Consider the following 21,142-nt stretch of genomic DNA (forward strand, 5'->3'; position numbering starts at 1 on the left):
CTCACACTGTTCGAACAACCCCTTGCAACCTTGCATTGGGAATTTGCATTGACCAAAGACATTCCCCATAAAATAAAGCACATAAGTACGGAGATATTCCCAATGCAAGGCTGTAAAGGCTGTTCGAATGGACTTTGCACTGGCCACTCGCAGAAACTTGGGATTTGCACCTTCACCTGGGTCTGGGTAGGGGTTAGGGGGAAGGCCACCACCTGTTTTGTAGCCCATGCCTGCCAGAAGAAAGGAAAAGAAAGGAAACCATGCAACAAAGAGCACATGCAAACACGAGCACTCAAGGCTCTAATGTTGCATTTAGTAATAAAGATTCAACAACGTAAACGACCAGTACAAGAGAACCTGTAATGCTGATGAACCACCAGAGTCATCTTAGCCAAAATTGATGTAGCAAAACCAATGCTACTTCAGATAAGTAGAAGAAACCCAAAGAAGGACGTAGCTTATCAAAGAGGTTGTCACTTCCAAACTCCTTGGACCGCGAAGTATAGGAGGAATCACAGACACCATCAAGAAGGTCCCCAACAGCCAGGAAACAATGAAAGCTCCAAGTCTGATAAACAGTGAAATCCAGACACCATAAGATTCTCAAATGCAATAGTACATGGGAATACAGTATTGCCTTCACTCATTTAATGAAACAAAAGTTAAAGAGCATACCCATAGAGCACGGCTCGCATTCGGCTCTTAAGTCGATCATATATGAAATATATGGTGGCTATAAATGAGATGGCAACCTGAAGGGTTGGTCCATCTTCCGTCGGAAAGAGAACAGTGAGCACGCCAAGTGCAACAAATGCAATGGCTGTTTTTATGATGAAATTCGTGGAGGGAGTTTGGAACCTGCTTGTGATAGCCTGCACAACACGTGATTGAGTTACTTCCCTAACCTTTTTCTTGATATTAATTTTTGGATTCTTTCTTTCATAAAACTTCTGCATGATTATCTTATCATGAGCCGATTCAATTGCATCAACACTAGGCTTGTGCCCTGCGTATTTATTTATCAGAAAATTCCTTGCAGCTTGGATTTCATCTTCAGAAGCCTCTCTACTTATTCCAAGCCGTTTGTATGGATCCTTAATGTTGATTCTGGGAAAGACGGCTGCACCCATAAAAAATTAAAGAATGGTTGTCATAAGATCTAAAGAGCCAGAACACAGAATGCGTTCAGAAAAGTTGAATTATACAGAAGAGGGGGGCAGTGGTTAAGACTGACATCTTATGCAAAGGCAAAATTTAAATACCTGCTCATAAGGGTTAGATTTCTGAAAAGATAAATGACAATAACATCGTTTGTAACGAAAAAGACGACTACCCAATTTTGGTCCCAAATTTCTGGGATCGTGGGAGGGGTAGACTGGGTACAGTCCTACCTTTTGCATTTTTTGTGTGAATTACAGATTACTACCCAGAACTTTACAGGTAGCAGCAATTACCCCCCTGCTCTGTTGAGTGATGGAAGAAGTTAATTTACCAAAATACCCACTCAAGAAACGTATTAAAAATGAAAATTGCAACAAAAAAAAACCAAGAAACTTCTATTAAAACCTGGAATTGCAACAAACATAACATGCAATTAATATCAACTAAACTAGTAACAAATGGAAATAAAAAAACGTTAAAAATCATTGGGAAAAGGGTAGATGGGGATTTAGAAAAGTTTAACAGACACATGAGAATTTTTTTCAAAGTTAACTGACCGAATGCTTACAGAGGGGGCCTTTGTTGGAATCTGAAAGTTCAGAGGGGTCTTTGTCACAAATAAAAGTTCAGGGGGTAATTGCCACTACCCCCAAAGTACAGGGTAGTAATGTGTAATTTACCCTTTTTTTGCACAAGTGGCCACCCTCAGAGTTGAATCTGCATTCTCAAGCTTGCCAGCCCTAGATTTTACCATTGCACCAAGTAATGGCCCCTAAGAACATCTCTGTAATAAGGACATAAAATATCTTAATCAAACCAGGTTATATTTGCAGTATTGCTGAACTGAATGACTTATTGTTTGGTCTTTTAGTGGATAAAATAATTAAGTAAATAAAATATTCAAGGGTATAGTAATTGACCCAACTTCAGCTTCAGTCATTGAGGAGCCCATAACCTCCTTACAAACTTGTTCACTAAAAAAACAAAGCAATAAGCTTCTTTTATTTCAGTCACTTCAGCTGTTGGCAAATATCAAATGGCCCCTTCGTGATACACCAGAAAATGTCACCATATATCCTGACTGATGGTACCCACAAATTCAACATATTACTATGGCACTCTATCCCTGTGGCTATTATTTGGTCCATCTGGTAGGAGTGGAATTTGAGGATTCATAAAGGTTCATAGGAGGGCAAGATCATGAGGGAAAGTTATTGGCTCTATGGATGTTGGTTCTCAGTGTTCTAGGAATTAAGAGCAACATCTCTTGATGATATTGGAAACTTGTTATGGGAATGATAGCTGAATAATTTAGTTTTTTTTTTGTATTTTTAAAGTAAAAACAAATGGTCATTTTCTGGGTTGCATACAGTCACTATATAGGTGGCTTTGTCTCATATAGATTTTTGAGTGGATTCCATAGTAATTTAAGGACATTTTATCTTTTGTTCAAAAAACTAAAGCAATTTAATGACTGATCATGGACAAGGGGCTTCATTCCTTAGTTGTTGTACAGTCAACTGCAGATATCAGTAGAACTGTGGAAGGACAGAGATGTCTATCAAACAGACAGGATAAGCTCTAGAACAAAGTAGGGCCTATCAAACAGAGAGAGATGTCTGAAAAACAGTATCCGGTTTAAACATTGATCTAGAGAATGAGATTGCAGCCAATGAGAATCCTATTTTGAAATGCTCTCCAATTTCCCAGGTTGATCCTGAGGAACAGGCTTCAGTAATAGAAATCTAATATATATATTAAAGGAAGGATTTCAGGCCAAAGCCCCCTCCCAGTTAGACACGTGCCATCCCATTTTTATAGGAAATAGTATTTCAATTCAACTGCCCACCTTCCCATTTTTATAGGAAATAGAATTCAAATTCAACTACCCACATTTTCAGGAAATAGTAATTCAATTCATTCATGGGTAAGCACACATTGCTTACTTCTAGGAAAACAAAAAATTAAGCACGCGTTGCTTTCTCTATTGATTAATTCAATTAATTTAACTGAATTAATCAATTCATTTACATAAGTAACAAACTGATAAGAGAAATACAAAATTTTTCAATTATGAATAAAAATGATTAAATAATTCAAAACATTTACTTAAACAAAACATTATTAAATAATTAATAAATTGAGAAAAGTACTATATTATGATTAAACAATTATAATTGATCATTCACTATAGAATTGATAGTTAAATAATAAAATGATTAAGTAATTTACTAATTAGGAATTAAATTAACAAGAAAATATTGAATAATTTAATTTATTCAAATAAAATTTGATCAAACCACTAATATTGACTAATTCAAGAAGAAAATAATTGAGCAATTAATAAAATGTTTAAAAATTAAAAAATTGATAAAAGGAAAATGATTAAATAATTAAATATGATTAAATAGCAAAAGTCAAATCCAACACTCCATGCATGTAATACATTCTTTAAATGTTAGCAATATTAATTAACAGTATTTAATATAGCAGTTTATATTTTAAAACTTTACCTTATTGGTATCTATTAACAGTATATAAGGACACGTGTTTGTAATTTTTATTTCCAGTGTTTCAAAAATGTTCTAATAATTAACAGTAATTACCAATAATAGCAATTACCAATAACAGTAATTAACAGTAATATTTATTGACAAAATTTATCAAAATTATATTGATTAACATTATTTATTATGGTATTCATATAACTTAATTACGAATTTAATACTATTAAATATATATGTATACATACATGTATATATATAATATATATAGGGGGAGCTGACAGTTACAGAAATCTTATTCTCAAAAGCCTCCGGTAAACTTCACTGTCCAAGTTGAAGCCCCACCCCGAGGATAATAGAAGTTTGTATGATCAGGTCATGTCATAAACTCAAAGATAATTTTCCAGGAGATAGGGGCTGCAAATCAGGTACCCAATTTGAAGAATCTCCTTTGCATTGGGCATGGGCAAGGGTCCTCTTTCAAAATTTAATAAATGCTCAACCAAAGCTGGCCCCAGTTGCACACCCTACAGAAGGCCCAATATGAAAATTACCATGTTTCTAACATTAAGGACCAGGTTATATATGCTATGTGAAACATACATATTATGCAATATATAGTTTGTTTCTTTAGCCAATAATATATCAAATCAAATTCTAACCAAAAGGTTAATAGACAGAATAATACACTGCAAATTTCTCTTGAGAGTCAAAACCACATAATATAGTAAGTTCAAGAAGAAAGTAAGGCTGCAACTTGGGCCGGGTTGGCCCGAACCCGACCCTAACCCAACCTGAAAAAGTTGGGTTGGTTTGGGTCGGGTTGATGTTCGGCTTAGGGTTAGGGTTGAAATTCATGAACCCGACTTTACTTTGGGTTGGGTTAGGGTTGACCCCTTAGTCAACCCGACCCAACCCGAACCCGACTCCATAGTACATGTCATATATAAATATATGTTATATATAATATATAACATACATTGATTTGTTTAGATGCATGATATTTGTATAGCCCCCACCACATAGTATCATGTATTTCTTTTAAGATAATCACTTCACTTAATCCTAATCAGAAAGACTAAAACCTTAATAACATTATTTTGTGTTTTTTGAAAATTTTATTCATCTCCTCTATGTTGTTTGCCGCCCAAGAAAGATCTATCGCAAGCCATAACTCATAATAAACTATAGTCATTTCTAACCCTTGCTTTTCTGAATTGTACTAAAAAAATGACGTCAACAAACAAATACTAATGAAACATAGGATCAATATATGTATTGAAAGTTGAGTTAAGATCTAAAATTGAGAAATTCTATGAGATTTTAAAGGATGGGAAGAAGGTTGGGTTGGGCCCAACCCAACCCGAAATTGACTTCGGGTTGGGTTGGGTTGGGTTAGGGTTGAAGGAATTTAGTTAGGGTTAGGGTTAGGGTTGGGTTGGTTGGGTTGAAGGTCGGGTTGGGTTAGGGTTAGGGTTGGGGTTAGAACTTAGGGTTGGCCTCAACCAGACCTAACCCGGCCCGACTTGCAGCCCTAGAAGAAAGCATGAAGTTATGTGGAGATGGGATACATGATAGTTAACTGGGTTTTAGTCTTCAAGAGTTTTTTCAAGTCTCAATAATTTGGAGCCAAATTTTGGTCCACATTAGAGTTGGATTTGATTTGAACGCATTGTGTTGTTTTCAGTAGGAAGAAGGAAGCCCTTTTGGTTTTGTCTGGTTTTAATTTTTGTAGAGGTTATGTTCTAATGTTATTTTGTGAGTTCATGTATGGTTGTGGGTGATGCCACATCGCCCTACTCTTTTAGGGCTCTAATGTACTCTCTTTTTTTAGTTAATAAAATTTCTTTTATTTTATCTTCAAAAAAAATAAAGCAAGTTCAAGCAAAATTTTAACTTACAGTGTGCAAAATAATTATAATAGATCAACCAAATAATATATCAGACAAACAAAACTAAAATTTAACACCACATCCAAAAGGAACTTTGACCGCAGTTGAGACCAAGGATGTAAAATTGATACCATCTGTGCTTGATCTACTTTACATGGATGAGATATTCAAACTTAGGATCGCAGTTGCTGGTGAAGACCCCCTGTTTCAGGAGAGAGACCAAAAGGCAGCAAGAGAGGCACTCAAGGTAGGGAGTCTGAAAGCTCCTACTGTTCGGCCAGCTTTGGGAGAGTTGCAGAGTTTGAGGCTCAGTGAAGTTGAAAGGTCAGGGGCTTGCAATGTTAATTTGATAAACCCTAAGCCCCTGAGCCAAAAAGATTTGAAGGGTTCAAACTTTGAATCAAGTGGGGCTTGATAATTACTAATGGGTTTTGTTGTGCTGGTTCAACTAGGGCCAGTTCAAAAATCGGGTTGACTCTGCCAAGGTCCAACCTCAGTTATTTCTCAAGTAGAGATTATTCAATGGTGAGCCAAAACTTAGAGGCTGCAGAGATTTCTGAAGAGATCTCGAGGTGACCTAAAGGGAAGACAACAGATGTCTTTGGAAGAGGTGACCAGTGACTACAAATGCTTTGTTACAAGGTATTTCTATACTGATGGTAGGCGAGCTCCTATCCAAGAAAACCTAAGGTTTCAAACGATTTTCAAGAAGCCATATGCAGAGACACAAGCTCACAAAGATCTGGGATCTGCCTTCAACTCGCCCCTCATAAAAAGGTAAGGAAGACACTTTTTTTACTCTTGGGGAAGAGAGAGAGAGAGAGAGAGAGAGAGAGAGTTTATTGATTACATCTCTTTCAAGGGTTTTTGTTTGGAACAACAGTGTGCTTCGGAGGGAGGATATTTTGGTCCTTTTTATTTTTCTGAGCTTAATCTGGGGATAAATCCCGATTTTAAACAATCAAAGGATTTGAGTTTCAAATTTTGTTTGACAAAGTGTACGGATCAAGTTCAAATGCTGAATTTTGAGGCAGATGAAGGGGAAAAAAAAGTGAAGGACCCACAATCTTGTTTGGTTTCAAGCCCTATCCTGGAGGAGAAGGGGCTCGAGGTTGAAGAAAAATAAAGAGAGACAAATTTGTTGGAAGTTCAAAAGTTTATAACAGGAAAAGATCTTACAGAACAAGGCCTTTGACAAAGACTGTAATTGAAAGGAGTCAAGGTGATGTTTTTCCTTCAGATGAATAAGAAAGCCTAAGTGATGAAGAAGTTTGATGTAACTAAGATTGCAGAAACGGCTGTGAAGGTAAATAAAGGTGAATCTTTTAAAAGGAGGATGTTCAAAGATTTTTTTTTTTATCAGTGAAAGATAATTTTATTAATTTAAGAACAGATTACAAGTACTTTCCAGAGTAATACAGTATAGAAAGTCCCCAGAATACAAAGACCATATATCCTCTATTTTAACACATTCAGCTACAGTTTTGCCCAAAAAAGAGAAGGCCTATCAACTCCCTGTTTTGCCAGAGTGTCTACCAGTCCATTTGCTGTCCTTTTGGTCCACCCAAATGTAGAGTTAAATTTCTTGGCCAGTAGTTCAATCTCCATGCATGCAAATCTGTACTTTCATTGTGCTGAACTCACTTGCTTAGCCCAAGAAATGACTAACAGTGAGTCCCCTTCTACTTCCAATTCTCTAGCTTCTAGATGCACTGCTAACTTCAAACCATGTAAGAGTGCCATTGTCACTGCTAACTTCATACCATGTAAGAGTGCCATTGTCACTGCTAACCATTTGTACCACCTCCTTCCATTTTCTTATTTATCATTTGTTGAAACATCTTTGAAAATGTCTAATGTCTTTACCCAGTGTGCAGATCTGAAAGGATGTTCAAAGAATTGGAGGAAAGTTTCATGTTGCCTGTTAGGGAGAGTGATGGAGGTCTTCAAGTGGCTCCACTAGCCAATGAAGGCCACAATAGCTTAATTACATCTAATTTGGTAGAGGGTTTTGATGAAAAGACTAAGGTTTGGTTTGTAAAAATAGATTAGTGAAAAGGAGGCAATGGAGGTCGTGGAGAGAGGTTTCGTGGAGAAAACAAAATGGAGGTCATCTCTGAAGGTAGAGGCTAAAGATCTCCTCTTTGAAGAAATATGGATCAAAGGAAGACTCAGTCTGAAAATAAGAGAACAGAAGATGGCCATGGTTCTTCTGGAAGGCTCAGAGATGATTGACTGGTTGAAAGAGTTTGTTTCTGATGCAGCAGCTAAAGGGAAGCAGATAAAATGGAAAGAAAATTTCTCAGAGACAGGTAGGAGGTATATTATGGAAAGCAAGAGGAATGCAAAGGGTGCATTCAAATCTCTTACTGAATATTTCTCTAAAGGAAGGAAGCAAATGTTTGTTTCCCTCAAGGGAAAAATAGTCAAGGATGGAAAGGGATTGCTGGTAATACTAACAAATTTCCTAAAAAGAAGGGAGCTGGAGAAAAAAGAGTTGATGGAAATAGTGAACAAAGCCCAGTAGTTAGCAGCCAGGTCCTGTGTAAGGAAGAGGAACCAAAAATGAAATTCTTGGCCTTGGCACACAACAGTAGGAATCCTTCCTTGGTAGCAGAGGGACAACAGGACAATGAGAAAGAGTGCTAGTGATTGATGCTGGAAAGTTGGTGACAGATTGGTGGAAAGTTGCAGAATTATTAAAATTTTTTTTATCAGTATTGCAGAATTATTAAAATTTTTTTATCAGTATTGCAGAATTATTAAAATTCAAACTGGGGCTAAGGAACACCTTTATTTTAACTCCGTTTGATCTTACTAAGGCAGTGCTGGACCCTCTTGAAAACCACCAATGTTAGAGATTTATGTATTCAAGATGCTCTGGGGGCCTTCTCAATCTTTAAATGGTCTACATCTTCCAATTCAAAAATCTTCTCAGTGGAAGATAATGTTACTGTCCGAGTATTGGTTTGCCATTCCATATTTGGAATCAAGAGACAAAAAACTCAATTGCTTTGCTGTGTGGTGCTCACCTTGATGGTGTATTTTGGGGAGACCTGCGAAGTGCAGCCCTTCTACTGGGTGGAGTGAAACCAGAAGATATACCGAGGATGGTGACCATACTTCCAGGTGGGATCTCATCCTACCTATGGTTGAATTTGCTTACAACAGTTTAGTTAACAGGTCAACTGGAAGAAGTCCCTTTGAGATAGTTACTGGAATTCAACCTAAGAGGCCTATTGATTTAGTGTCTTTGCCACAAGAAGCCAGGACTAGCATAGAGGCTGAAGGCTTTGCTCGCCACATGAGAGAAATCTATAATGAAGTTAGGCGCAAGATTGCTCTTAGCAATGATGCATATAAAGCCAAAGCTGAATTACATATGTGCCTAGCTAATTTTCAGGAGGGTGATATGGTTATGGTGTGTATACGTCCTGAACGCTTTCCTAAGGTCTTTTATAAGAAGCTTCACTCCAAGCATGGTTCAAAGTATCGATACGCCTTTGTGTATCAACAAAGGCGTATCAGTACTTAGATACAAGCGGAAATGGTTTTTTTTAGTTTTTTTTCAAATTTTGGTTTTTAGGTAGATATTTAAACATATTTTTTATTAAAAAAGAGTGGGGTCTCGAAATACCTGTAAACAAGCGTTTCGGACCCCAAAAGATACGATACGATACACCCGATACGGGGCGTATCGTATCGATACTTTGAACCTTGCTTCCAAGCGAAATGGGAATTAGCCCAATCTTCAATGTTGAAGACCTAAGTGCATATCATGGCCATAGTGATTGTCCCACAGTACCATTGCCTAAGCTGCCTTTGGTTCCATTTACTGATGTGCCTGAAGACATCCTTGATGAGAAGTTGATTTCTACAGCAAGTGGGGGTTACCAAAAGTTTTTTGTAAAGTGGAAGAATCTACCCCTTTCAGAATGTTCATGGATTACAGCTGAAGACTTGTATAATCTTAATCCAGAACTTCATGAGCAATATCATGCCTTTAACTCACCAGGGTCGAGTTCTTTCGAGCTGGGGAGAGATGATGGGGATTGGTCCAAGCATTATAAGACCTATTATCGCAAGAAGGCCAACAAACAGGCTCTAATTTGGCATGGGGAAGACTCTTGGGACTTGGACTGAGCTGGTCAGGGGTATTTTCGTCATTTTAACTAGTCCTGTGTGGGCTTGAGCTATAACATCTTGTTCCTCTAGTTTAGTAGGGCTTGTCTTTCAATTTTCAGTTTATTTGCATTAGTAGATAGAAAGATATTGTGTTTCTTGATGCACAAGACAAGGAGTGGCATTTTTGTAATTATGGTGAACAGTAATCCGGGCCACACAAGTCACTCTATAAATAGATGTGTTCTCTTCCTTTTGAAGCTAAATGAATGAATGAAGATTTCTTAAGAGCTCTCTTGCTGTATGGAGTGATTCCTACAAACCCTAGAGTGATTCCTTGGGCCTTGGGATTTCTCTCTCTCTCTCATTTCTGTTTTCTGCAAATAGGGGCCTGAATCTAGTGTGAACAGCGTATTCAGGTCATGCAATCAAACATGTGAACCATTTTAGAACCCAACTCCCTTTCAAATGGGAAAGTTTAGAATTATGACAAAACCCAACCAGTGGAATTCTTGATGCTTGGCACTGAGGAGGAATGGCAATGGAAATGTGGTTTGCACCTCTTCCCTTTGGCAAGGAGTCCCAAGGACACCCACAAAGGACCCTGAAGGTTTCTCACCAAAGGAACCAGAAAGGTGAGCAACAGAGAGGGGGAGGGACCCATTTTGCACCTGTGAGACATGGTGCACCAGAATTCCCAAAGCAACCTCGATGACATGAAGCTTGAGCTCCTAGCAGAGTGTTCTTCCTTTGACCCTCTTAAAGGGTATCTTTTAACTGTACATAGCTCATAATAAAGTATTTAAACATAGAGAAGGTAGCATGTCTAGGTTGTCCTGAAAAGAAAAAATCACACAACATACAAAAGCTACAGAGCTGCGCAAATGAACTCCCACCTCAAAGAACCTTGTATACATTATTATAAACTATTTACAGTCATAAGAATACCCTTGAGAATATGTTCTGGTGTATATTTTCTCTTATTTTTCATTATACTGAAAATAGTTTACTGATAAAAATGCAAATAAAAAGGCTAAGATGCCATACAACCCGATGTATCCCTTACATGTTTTAAATGGATATCTAGTTTAAGCTACTCATAGAACCCACATTCCCCCAACATATTTTTTTTATGAATAATAATAAGTTTATTGATTCAGAAGCAACTTTAGAGTGAATTCATACATCATCCCAACGAAAGGCACGAGCTGCAGCCCCTCCTTGAGTCTTACAAGTAAACTAGGAAAGAAAAACAATAATCACAACTGAGCCCAAAATAATTCTTCCCTATTTACCCCTTGCTTAGCTAACACATCTGACAAAGTATTTGCTGATCTCCCCACCCACTATACAGTGACCAACATATTCCTTGTCAACCAACTAAATTTCTTCATTTCATTCTTGTATCGCCACATAGCCTCTTCAGAATTTTTTAACCAACCCACCACCACTTTGGAATCCCCCTCGATTATTAGGTGTTGTACCCCCAGCTAGTTTGCAAATTGCACCCCTTGTACAGCAGCTAAGAGTTCTGCCCTGATGGAGTTCCCAATTCCCAAGGGACCTGAGTAGAGCAACAAAATCTCTCCCTTCTCATTTCTCAAAGCACCCCCCACTCCAGATAATCCTGGATTACCCATGCTGCTTCCATCAAAGTTCAACTTTATTGAGCCTTCGGGTGGAGGAGACCAGCTTGTAATTGATTTGTCCTTTAAAGATGAGCACCTTGCTACTGCTGACCAATTTCTCCAAAGGTCATTAAAGGAGAATTGATGGAAGATTTCCAAGGTCTTCAGCCAATGTATTGCCCTGTTTAACACACAGTCCTTCAAATCTTGGTTGTTCCTTTCCTTGTCTTGAAAAATTTTGAGATTCCTTTCTTCCCAAAGAGTCCAAGTCAAAGCAGCACGAGCACATCTCCACATAATTCTCCCTATTTTTGTAGGCCAATAAAAGGTAGAATGGTTGAAGAGCATGTGAACTTCTGCTGGTAGACTCCAACTACCCCCAAACAACGAAAGTAGCCAAGCCCAAAGGTCTGCAGAAAAGGGACAAGATACTAGTAGATGGTAACAATCCTCACCGTGAGCTCTACAAAGGATACACCAATTAGGAGAAATACAGAGAAAAGGTCTTCTCTTTTGTAGGTTGTCTAAAGTGTTTACTTTCCCATGGAATACTTCCCAACAAAAAGCCATAATTTTTGGGGGGACTAGCCTGCACCAAATTTCTTTAGACGGAAAGGGTTAGTGAGAAGAAAGTTGAGAGATGGACTTGAAGAAAGAAGCACAAGAGAAGGTTCCAATGGGTCTAGGAGTCCAAACTCTCTTATCTGGCTTGGAGGGATCCAAACAAACCTGATTAAGACAACCAAGAAAAATAGAAAGAGACTCAATTTCAGCATCCCTAAGTCCTCTACGAAACCCAAAATCCCAAGTAGGATCTAAGGGTGTTCCTAAAGGTGAAACAAATTTTGAGACCACCTCTTTTTTGTACAAAGAAATAGAAAAAAGCGAAGGGAACAAGTCCTTTAACGGTGAGTCTCCTACCCAAATATCCTCCCAAAAAAGAACAGAGTTGCCAGAACAAACTTCATACCTGATAAAATTGAGGAATTGAGGAAGGGTGTTGTGAATAGCCTTCCGCGGTGCTGCTAGGTTAGCTTGCCTCGATACACCAGCATCCCATCCGTTCTCTGACCTCCCATGAATGCTTCCCACCACCTCATGCCACAATCTCTCTCTTTCCAAAGGCCATCTCCACAACCATTTCCCTAACAGAGCTTGATTCTTTCTAATTACCCTCCCAATTCCCAAGCCCCCCTCTTCTTTACTTCTGCACACAATTTCCCAATTAACCAAGTGATCCTTTTTTTCTTGTCCCGGCTCCCATAAGAAGTCTCTCATCAACTTCTCCAGTTTCCTGGCTTCCCTAACTGGTATCCTAAAGACAGACAAATAATAGGTAGGTAAGTTAGCCAAGGTAGCTCTTATTAGGGTAATTCTCCCTCCTAAAGAGATATAGTTCCTCTACCATGAGGTTAATCTCTTCTCAAACTTTTCTATCACTGGGGTCCAAAATCTACTCTCCCTAGGATTTGCCCCTAAAGGAAGCCCTAAATATGACATAGGCCAAGCAGAGGTGGAACACTCAAGACACTCCGCAATAGCCTCGACCTCCCCTACCTCCAAATTTATACCCGCTATGCAGCTCTTTTCCAGATTTATTCTCAAATTAGAGACACTTTCAAATCCTTTTATTATCTCATTTAGGTTTGCTACCTTTTCACTAATACCTCCTTCACAAAAAATCATTAGGTCATCTGCAAACTGAAGGTGGGTGACGGGGACTTGGTGTCTCCCTATTCTCCAACCCCTAATGGCATCTTCGCTGTTAGCCTTAGTAATGATCCTACTAATCACATCAGCTACTAAGGTAAAAAGGAAGGGTGAAAGTGGATCCCCTTGCCTGACACCCCTGAAAAAAGTCTCTCACCGTACCATTTACCAGAATAGAGTAGTGACAAGTACTGATACACCCAAAGATCCAACTACACCACTTGTCCCCAAGTCCACAGTTTTGCATAACCTCCAATAGAAACTTCCAGTCCACCAAATCATAGGCCTTTTCAAGATCCAATTTACAAATGAATCCTCTCTTACTAGACCTTTTCATTTCCTCCACACACTCATTCGCAATTAAGATCTGATATGTTATTTGTCGCCCTTGAATGAAAGCCCCCTGGGTTTCACTAATGATGGTAGGGAGGACTGTTTTGATTCTCAATGAGAGCACTTTAGCCAGAATTTTATAGATGCTTGTCACCAAACTAATAGGCCTATAATCTTTTGGGTGGTTGGCATCATTCTTCTTAGGTATCAAGGCCAAAAAGGTGGCATTAATTCCAAGGCTTATAGTGTGATTGTCTGCAAATTCCTTAAAGACTTCAGCTAGATCCTCTTTCAACACCTCCCAACAGTCTTGATAAAAACCCATTGTAAAGCCATCTGGACCCGGAGCCTTGGATCTATCCATTATAAAGACAGCTTTCTTAATCTCTTCTTCCTCGAAATCCCTTTCCGGCCACCTTGCCACTCCATCAATTCTTGGCCAATCCACCCTTTCCATGACTGTCCTCTCTCTCAAAGGCCTTCTATAAATCGATTTGAAGTGGTCCACAAATTTTCTGGCTATGTCATCCTGGTTGGTAAGCACCTCCTCTCCTATCTCTAGCTTGGTCACAAAATTCTTTCTTCGTCTCCCATTTGCCAAATCATGGAAGAATCTAGTGTTCCCATCGCCTTCCTTAATCCACTTGTGTCTAGATTTTTGTCTCCAACTGATTTCTTCCCTCAATAACACCTCTTCCAAATCCTTTCATTCCCCCAACATATTATAGCCTGTTTCTTGGGCTAGATCATGAGACCTAACTATATAGTATACACATTAAAGACTGTAACTTTCTACCAATTTCCCATTGTGTTTTTATCAGTATTTTTCCTTTTCCATCTCCCTGTACACATTTTCAATCTCTTCTGACTGGACAACTACTCAACAAGGTCTTCTCATTTCTTTTGCTTCTGCTGAAAGCTTCTTCTTTCATGCTTATTTTGGTTGGCATGAGAAACATTTAATTGCTCACACAAAGTAAGATTCAATGAAAATTGCCATACTTGATATTCACAAACAGGATAACATTTAGAAATAATTACCAGAATTGTCATCTGTTTCTTGGATTAGGTCATGAGATCTAACTTTACACATTAAAGACTGTATAACTTTTTACCAAACAGGTTAACATTTAGAAATAATTACCAGAATCATCAGCCATGTCACCAAAAGAAGCATCCATTGCACTCTTGATCTTAAGAGTTTGTTGCAACTTATATTTCCACATGGAGCCAGAGCAAGAATTTCTACAGGACCATCAGATGGAAAATGTTAACAACAATAGTATGAATTATGACCATCAAGAAGTTAATGTCCTACTGACTTTCAATAGCCCCCTTCATATCAACTATACCTGTCCAAGTGTAGCAAAAATTTCATTTGTTCCTTAAACTTCCTTTTATAAGGATAAAGTGAAACCTGCCCACATGGTGCCCTTGTGTCTTGTCTAGGTAGGTGAAAACAAAATGTAGATGAATTACAAGTCAATCCGGCAACAGACATCTTCAAGAATAGTCAGGCACCCAATGTCAAAAATCTACTTCAAGATTCATCAAAGAAAAGAATAAAATAACTGCAACAGAAAAACAGACCTCATTAGTTTGAATCAAGTAAATAGCAACTTTATTCACCTAATTAAGTTGAATGGTACAATTATAGCAATAACCTAGGCAATGGCTTCACAGACGCCTTGACAAAACAAGGGATGGAGAAAGAAAACCTGTTTTGGGGTATAAGAGAAGCCCTTGATGTAAGCAGGTTTTGAACTAGCCATCCCAAACTCAGGGACGATGCCTTATTGTACAATGCACATAAACATTTTCTTACATTAATGAAAGCTGCTCAGTATGTTATTCATCAAAAATAAATAAATACTACTGAACTAACCCATTAACTTTCTGCTAGCATGTATAAGAATAAAAGGAAAGTAATTATATCCCAATTAAAGCACCCACTCCAGAATAAACTTAGGTAATGTACCTGTGAAACCAATCTCAATTTAGAAGCCCATGAAATACCTGAAATTACCTTCAACAGTTTTTTTTCTTTTTTTGGTATTCCATTGTACACATTAGTTGAGACTCAGGGTGCGCACAGAGCAGGATGCACATGAGACCCACTAGCCCGGCCATACCACAAAAAGCCTGCAGTTCCACAGGTTTAATTCTCACACTTCCTTTTTGGAGTGATGCCAAATGACCATCTCAACTATTGGGTCATCAGCATCTTTAACAGTTTAAGCTTAATACGATATAAACCTTAGAATGCCAAAAGTTCAGGCATTTCATTGCACCAAGCAATTGCCCCTTCCTGTCAATAAGGGCTATTACCAAATGATGGTCCCAGCTGTTCAGGGTCTTGGGAGAGGTAGACTGGATATGGACCTAAGCTTTGGCATTTTTGTGCACAAAGTGACCAGTGACCACACTCTGATTTGGATCCACATTCTCACGCTTGTCAGCTGGATATTTACTATTGTACTAAGCAATTAATCTCAATTCTCAGGCAGGACTTGTAAGACTGAAAATATGTCCATTACTCAAAATCAATATCTTCTACTTTGTAAATCACAAACTAATGCAGAACTCTTTCTTTCCTTTTCGGCCTTTCTTATGTTTCTTTTCCACTGTAATAACAAAACAGTATGAAAATCTTGTAACAACATAAGATGCTAGAAGGAATAGCCACAAAAACTCTGGATCATAATATTCTGTATTATGGAAGACTTGGTTTTTTTGGGAAAAAAAAATTGCATGTGATAATCAATTCTTTCACTAGAGGGGGAATTATAGAATACTTTTTTTCCAACATAGGGAGCCGAAGAATGGATCTAGGGAAATGTATTTAAAGAAGGTGGTGTAACTATAACATAAGGAGCACAAGGGGCACATGCATACCTAATGCACAAGTTATGTGGGAGAAAAATATTAGTACACAGGTTGAAAGCTCGAGTCCTGCATAGGCTAACTAGCTAAACTGCTTAAACCCTTAACAACATAGGTAAATCCAGTTGTCAAAATGTTGACCAGCCATTGACTAGTCAGCATAGTTGTCAAGGCGATGCCTAGGTGACAAGGCACCCTTGGAGGCTCGCCTTGCCTAATCGCCAAGCAGTTTTGTACTTTCTATTATAAAAAACTTTTTTATTCATTATTTTTCAAGATTATAAAATACATTATTAAACTAAGATATTCATTTTGTGTGCTTATATAATAATTTCCTTTTATTATTTTCTTATTTGTTATGTTTAATCAACACAAACATTGCTAAATGCTGTATTGAACCCTCAAAGACTTCAAAGCCTGAACCAATAAGTAAGGTAGAACTTAATATTTTGTCTAATCAACAAATTTTCTTCTTCCATATATAATATATTCCATACCTTCTACTTTTTCTTTTCTTCTTTTCCTATTACAAAAATAAGGGTTAAGCCCCTGTATTTTTTCAATTTTCTTTTCTTTCTTATTTTTCTTCTCATGAATATGTTGATTTTCTATACTTTAACATGAACTTCATACTTTTTTTATGAAAATTATGAATAATTATTAAGGAAATATGGTTATGGTACCTAGGGAACTACCCTAGGATCTATGTTTTATACATAAAAAAATCCATCGCCTAGGCTACTAGGCAACAAGGTGCCCCCTTGTCGCCTAGCCTCACCTTGGTGCCTTGAAAACTATGCTAGTCGATCAACTAGCCAATTGAGGGCCAGACCACCAAACCAACTACTTGACAACAAGTTGATGATGCTCGATGATGTGGTTGCCTAGGGTAATTAAGCATCAACTATCGACTAGTCAGCCAAAAGTCATTTTAAAGCTTTATCTATTTGTTTGGATCTCCAATAATTTGAAATAATATAGAATATGCCTACATTTTGTTATATTCACATATGTAATGGAACATGAATGGATAGCGGTATAGAAAATAGGAAAAAAAAAGAAACAAAACGAAAGAAGATAGTGGAGGTTTTCTTGAAGTTTCTTCCAATCAGCAGTATCAAATAATCAAAGCTGCTCTTTTTCTTTGGAAACATTTTCTTTATTTGGAAAAAAAAAAGACTATAGTCACTATACTAAATGTTCAATATCATTCTTTTCTTGCATAGTTGTAGTTTATATTGGCCTATGTTGTCAAGGCAACCCTAGGCGGGTGCCTAGGATATAAAGTGCTTTTGGAGGGTCACCTCACCCAAACGCCTACATATTTATATGTAACACACCACATAATATTTTTATATTTTTATTGTGTGCTATTAATAGTAGTACAGCAGATATTATTAGACTAAATTATCCATATTGTGGGTTTATAGTATTAATATAATTATTCTTATACTAGTTTCTTTTTATTATTTTCTTATTTGTTTGGTTCAATAGACACACAAGTCAATGGCATGGTCTTGAACCTTTTAAGACTTTAAAACCTGAATTGATAAGAAAGAAATAACTTCAATATTTTATCCAATTGACACACATGAACAATCAACAGGACTTCATCATCTTCTGCTTCCTAGGACCAAAACAAGGGCTCAACCCTTATGTTTTATATGTTTTCTATCCTATCTTATCTTTCTTCTCGTAAATATGTTAATTTCCTATTTTTTATATGGGATTTATACTAATTTAAGGGGGATTATGGTAATTATTAGTTAAAGATTACTACTTATTATTATGAAACATAGGGAACTATTAGGATTTATATTTTTTTTATTTTTAAAAACTCATTGCCTAGCTTCACCTTGGCACCTTGAAAACTATGATATTGACTTATATATTAGATTACACCAATATCTTAAATTTAAGGCATCATTTTTTTTATTGGATGGTACAGCACCTAGACACCGAGTAGTCATCACATCAACTAGAGAATCCTAAACAACTAGGTGGTGTTTGGTATGGCTTCCATTTATTTGTAAATGGTGCCATGTCATCACCAAATCAGCATTTGTCCCATCATGTTGATTCGTACGCATAGGTATTGATAAAAGTTGGTCTTGATTTATGTGTGCGCCAACCGTTGGGGAAGCTTCATTTTAATGCTTCCCCCAACGGTTAAGCATTTATTCACTGTTCCACTGATGTGGCATCTAGTTGTCCACAAATCCCGTAATAACGTTTACCAACCACTTTTTCTCGGTTTTGAAGACAAATCAAGTACAAACGTTTAGTTGCCAAACATATAGCTAGTCAGCTCTTAACCACACTAATAACACTGGGTAAAATATAGAAAATTACCTACTCAAATATCAAATCCAAGGGTTGTGAAGTACTGGAGTAAGGTGAACATGTGATAATATTCTATACAACTAAAATAATGCATTCTACAATCTAAAAGGACCTAAAAACAATAAGAATGCACAACATGTACTAAGTTAATTGGTCAATTAAACGCACTATTATACGAGAGTGGACACTTAAAAATCCACCAAACTACAGAGTAAGGCATGCTTCCTTGGCACTCTAACGAAATTGGTTGTTTTTCACTTCAAGAGATACGAAACAGTGAAACACTTGCAATATAAAATTACTCTTGTCAAAGAATTAATTTTGCACATCCTGTAAAAGGGAGAATTGCCTCCACTCTCCGGTCGATCCTAGAAAGGTAAAAAGAAAAAGAGGAATTACGGACCCAGCGGGGGTGGGGGTTGCTTGCGGTCGAAAGCCTTCAATGAAACATGGAAAATAGGGGGAAATGCCAGGAAAAGGGGAGGCCGAGAGGGGGAGGTGGGAATGCAGGACTGCTGCAGACAGGATAGCATAGCCCCTATTCGGCTGCAGCATCTGAGAATTTGCAAAAATAATAAAAAAGGAACATAAAAAAAAAGAAAACCAATATTTCCACGGAATCCAATCCCAAAACGACAGGAAGAAGAAGAATGAAAGAAAAGCACGCATACCTGTTCAGACTAGAGTTCAAGTGATTCAAGCTGTTCGCGTCGGCTTCAACCTCTTTCTCTTCTCAGTAGTTCTACTCTTACTTAAAGTTTGAATGTTCGAGTAGAAGCTAAGGCTGGTCAATCTCTCGGGTCTTTGGAGTTTCTCTCAATTTATAACTTCACCACGCTGGGATCGGTCATCTTTGAACCTAAACCCTGGCACGCCTTAAGGTTCTGTTTGGATTGAAAGAAAAGAAACGAAGAAAAAACTGAAAAAGAAAAAAAGGGAAAACCATAAAATAGGCGAACCAACCTCTCGCTTATGGGCTAATTGTACCGGGTTAGATCGGGTTGAGGTCAAACCTTAACCTAATCTAATAAGATGGCATTCGATTGGGTTGATCTGATTGGGTATAACTTCGCAAGTGGCTTATGATGTGAGAAAGTATGATTTCAGAAGAACTTTAACCAATCAAATCCCCCTCCCCTAGGGTGAATTTTGATGAATACCAATTGATAAGTTCATACTTTTATAGTTTATGATACCAATTGATTTGTTATATACACGCAAGACCCCAACTCTAACCCAATTCAAAGTTGAATTGTTCAATTTTTTCTAACCCTAACCTAACCTAAAGTTCAATTCAACCCAATCTAAATAGACATTTTTGGGTTAGGTTCAGGATAATCCATCTAAAATTTCAGCCTTAGCAAGAGAAATAAGAAATAAATTTAAAAAAGGGAAAATTCCCAATAGGTACCATGTACTTTAGGTCGAGTGCCAATTTAATACCCGAACTTTGAAACGCGACAATCTAGTATTCAAACTTTCATTTTGCGATAATTTAGTACCCGGCGTTAACTCACCGTCAGTTAGAAGACAAAAAGACCTAATTACCCATCAGCTATTTCGAGCAATGCATGAATTCCCGATCAAAATTACGAAAATGACCCATCAGCTATTTCGAGCAATGCATGGATTCCCGATCGAAAATACAAAAAATGACCCCTGCTATAATTTCTCTTCAAGTGGGAACCAATGTTCGCACTTGTAGTTATTGAGATTTCGAAAAGCAGCTCCCTCACGTCGGTGATGTCAAGCGAATGTGCCGCTAGAAAAGTTGGAATCGGTGCTCGAACGTAACGCCAAAAAAGTTGAAGTCGAAGAATCCAGTGCCATTGCCGGAGAAGACAACTCCTATTGTCATCGCTGGAACATTGTTGTGTTCCCTTTTTTACTCAACCATTGCTAGAGAAGACAACTTGTTATCGGCGCTGGAAGAGACAACCGTGGTATGTTTTTTTGCTATTGTTTTCTATCATTTTCTATGCTTTTTTAACTATCGTTATATTATATCGACTTTTCCTTGATTTTATTGCAAGATTTTTTAGGGTTTTGATTTTTTTAGGGTTTTTCATTCCATTAGTTGTGGACACATGGTTAGATATGTTTTGAAGTAGGGTTTAAGGCTTGTAGACATGGTTTGATACATCCGAGATGGATGAATGGCACATGTTTAGTAGGGTTTAATGCTATGCAGGGGGAATGTTTCCCTTCATTATATGATCGGTCATTGTTAATGGTGGTTCCCCACCTTGTCTACTAGGCATGCATTTGTCTTCATAGATAGAAAGTAAATGTACTTACTACACATGTAAAGTGGTTCCCCACTTTGTTGACTTGTTCTTAGCTGCCCAATCCCTGACAAGTGAAACACCCAAGCCCTGACCTGTGGATCAAACCATGGTTCAGCCATATGGTTCAGAAACATCGGGCAGAATTATATTTGAGACAATGGTTCAAACATGTGGTTTAAACCAATGGTTCAAAACCATGGTTTGACCATGGATATTATATTAGATTTTATAGTGTATTATATCATTTATTGTATTTATTTGCAAATGTATACTATTTT

The 21,142-nt window shown here is 37.6% G+C and overlaps 1 protein-coding gene across 3 annotated transcripts; it reads right to left on the reverse strand.

Annotated features, from left to right (window-relative positions):
• Nucleotides 1-277: 277 nt before the first annotated feature.
• On the reverse strand, nucleotides 278-19,423 carry LOC104602040 (DnaJ (DUF3353)). 3 transcript variants are annotated; one of them, XM_088890610.1, is made up of 6 exons: nucleotides 19,248-19,394; nucleotides 15,069-15,142; nucleotides 14,703-14,921; nucleotides 14,495-14,595; nucleotides 676-1,120; nucleotides 278-568 (listed from the first exon to the last, which is right to left on the reverse strand). In XM_088890610.1, exons 3-6 carry the CDS (start codon nucleotides 14,849-14,851, stop codon nucleotides 418-420), a joined length of 846 nt encoding a protein of 281 aa, XP_088746736.1. In that variant the 5' UTR covers nucleotides 14,852-14,921; nucleotides 15,069-15,142; nucleotides 19,248-19,394; the 3' UTR covers nucleotides 278-417. The 3 variants fall into 3 exon arrangements, with proteins under 3 accessions (XP_088746736.1, XP_010263894.1, XP_010263893.1); XM_010265592.3 differs by lacking the exon at nucleotides 15,069-15,142 and adding an exon at nucleotides 18,980-19,131; XM_010265591.3 differs by lacking the exon at nucleotides 15,069-15,142 and having other exon boundaries at nucleotides 19,248-19,423.
• Between the last annotated feature and the right edge of the window lie 1,719 nt (nucleotides 19,424-21,142).

The sequence above is a fragment of the Nelumbo nucifera genome, chromosome 6, assembly GCF_055504915.1.
Source record: "Nelumbo nucifera cultivar China Antique chromosome 6, China Antique-T2T, whole genome shotgun sequence".
Classification (NCBI taxonomy): Eukaryota; Viridiplantae; Streptophyta; class Magnoliopsida; order Proteales; family Nelumbonaceae; genus Nelumbo; species Nelumbo nucifera.

Excerpts from the sequence above, each read along its gene's own strand:
- LOC104602040 (XM_010265591.3), bottom strand. The coding sequence starts at position 14,851 with ATGTCTGTTGCCGGATTGACTTGTAATTCATCTACATTTTGTTTTCAC. Across the intron at positions 1,121-14,494 it reads TGACATGGCTGATGATTCTG|CCGTCTTTCCCAGAATCAAC; the intron begins GTAATTATTTCT and ends TTATGGGTGCAG. Across the intron at positions 569-675 it reads ATGCGAGCCGTGCTCTATGG|ACTTGGAGCTTTCATTGTTT; the intron begins GTATGCTCTTTA and ends ACTGTTTATCAG.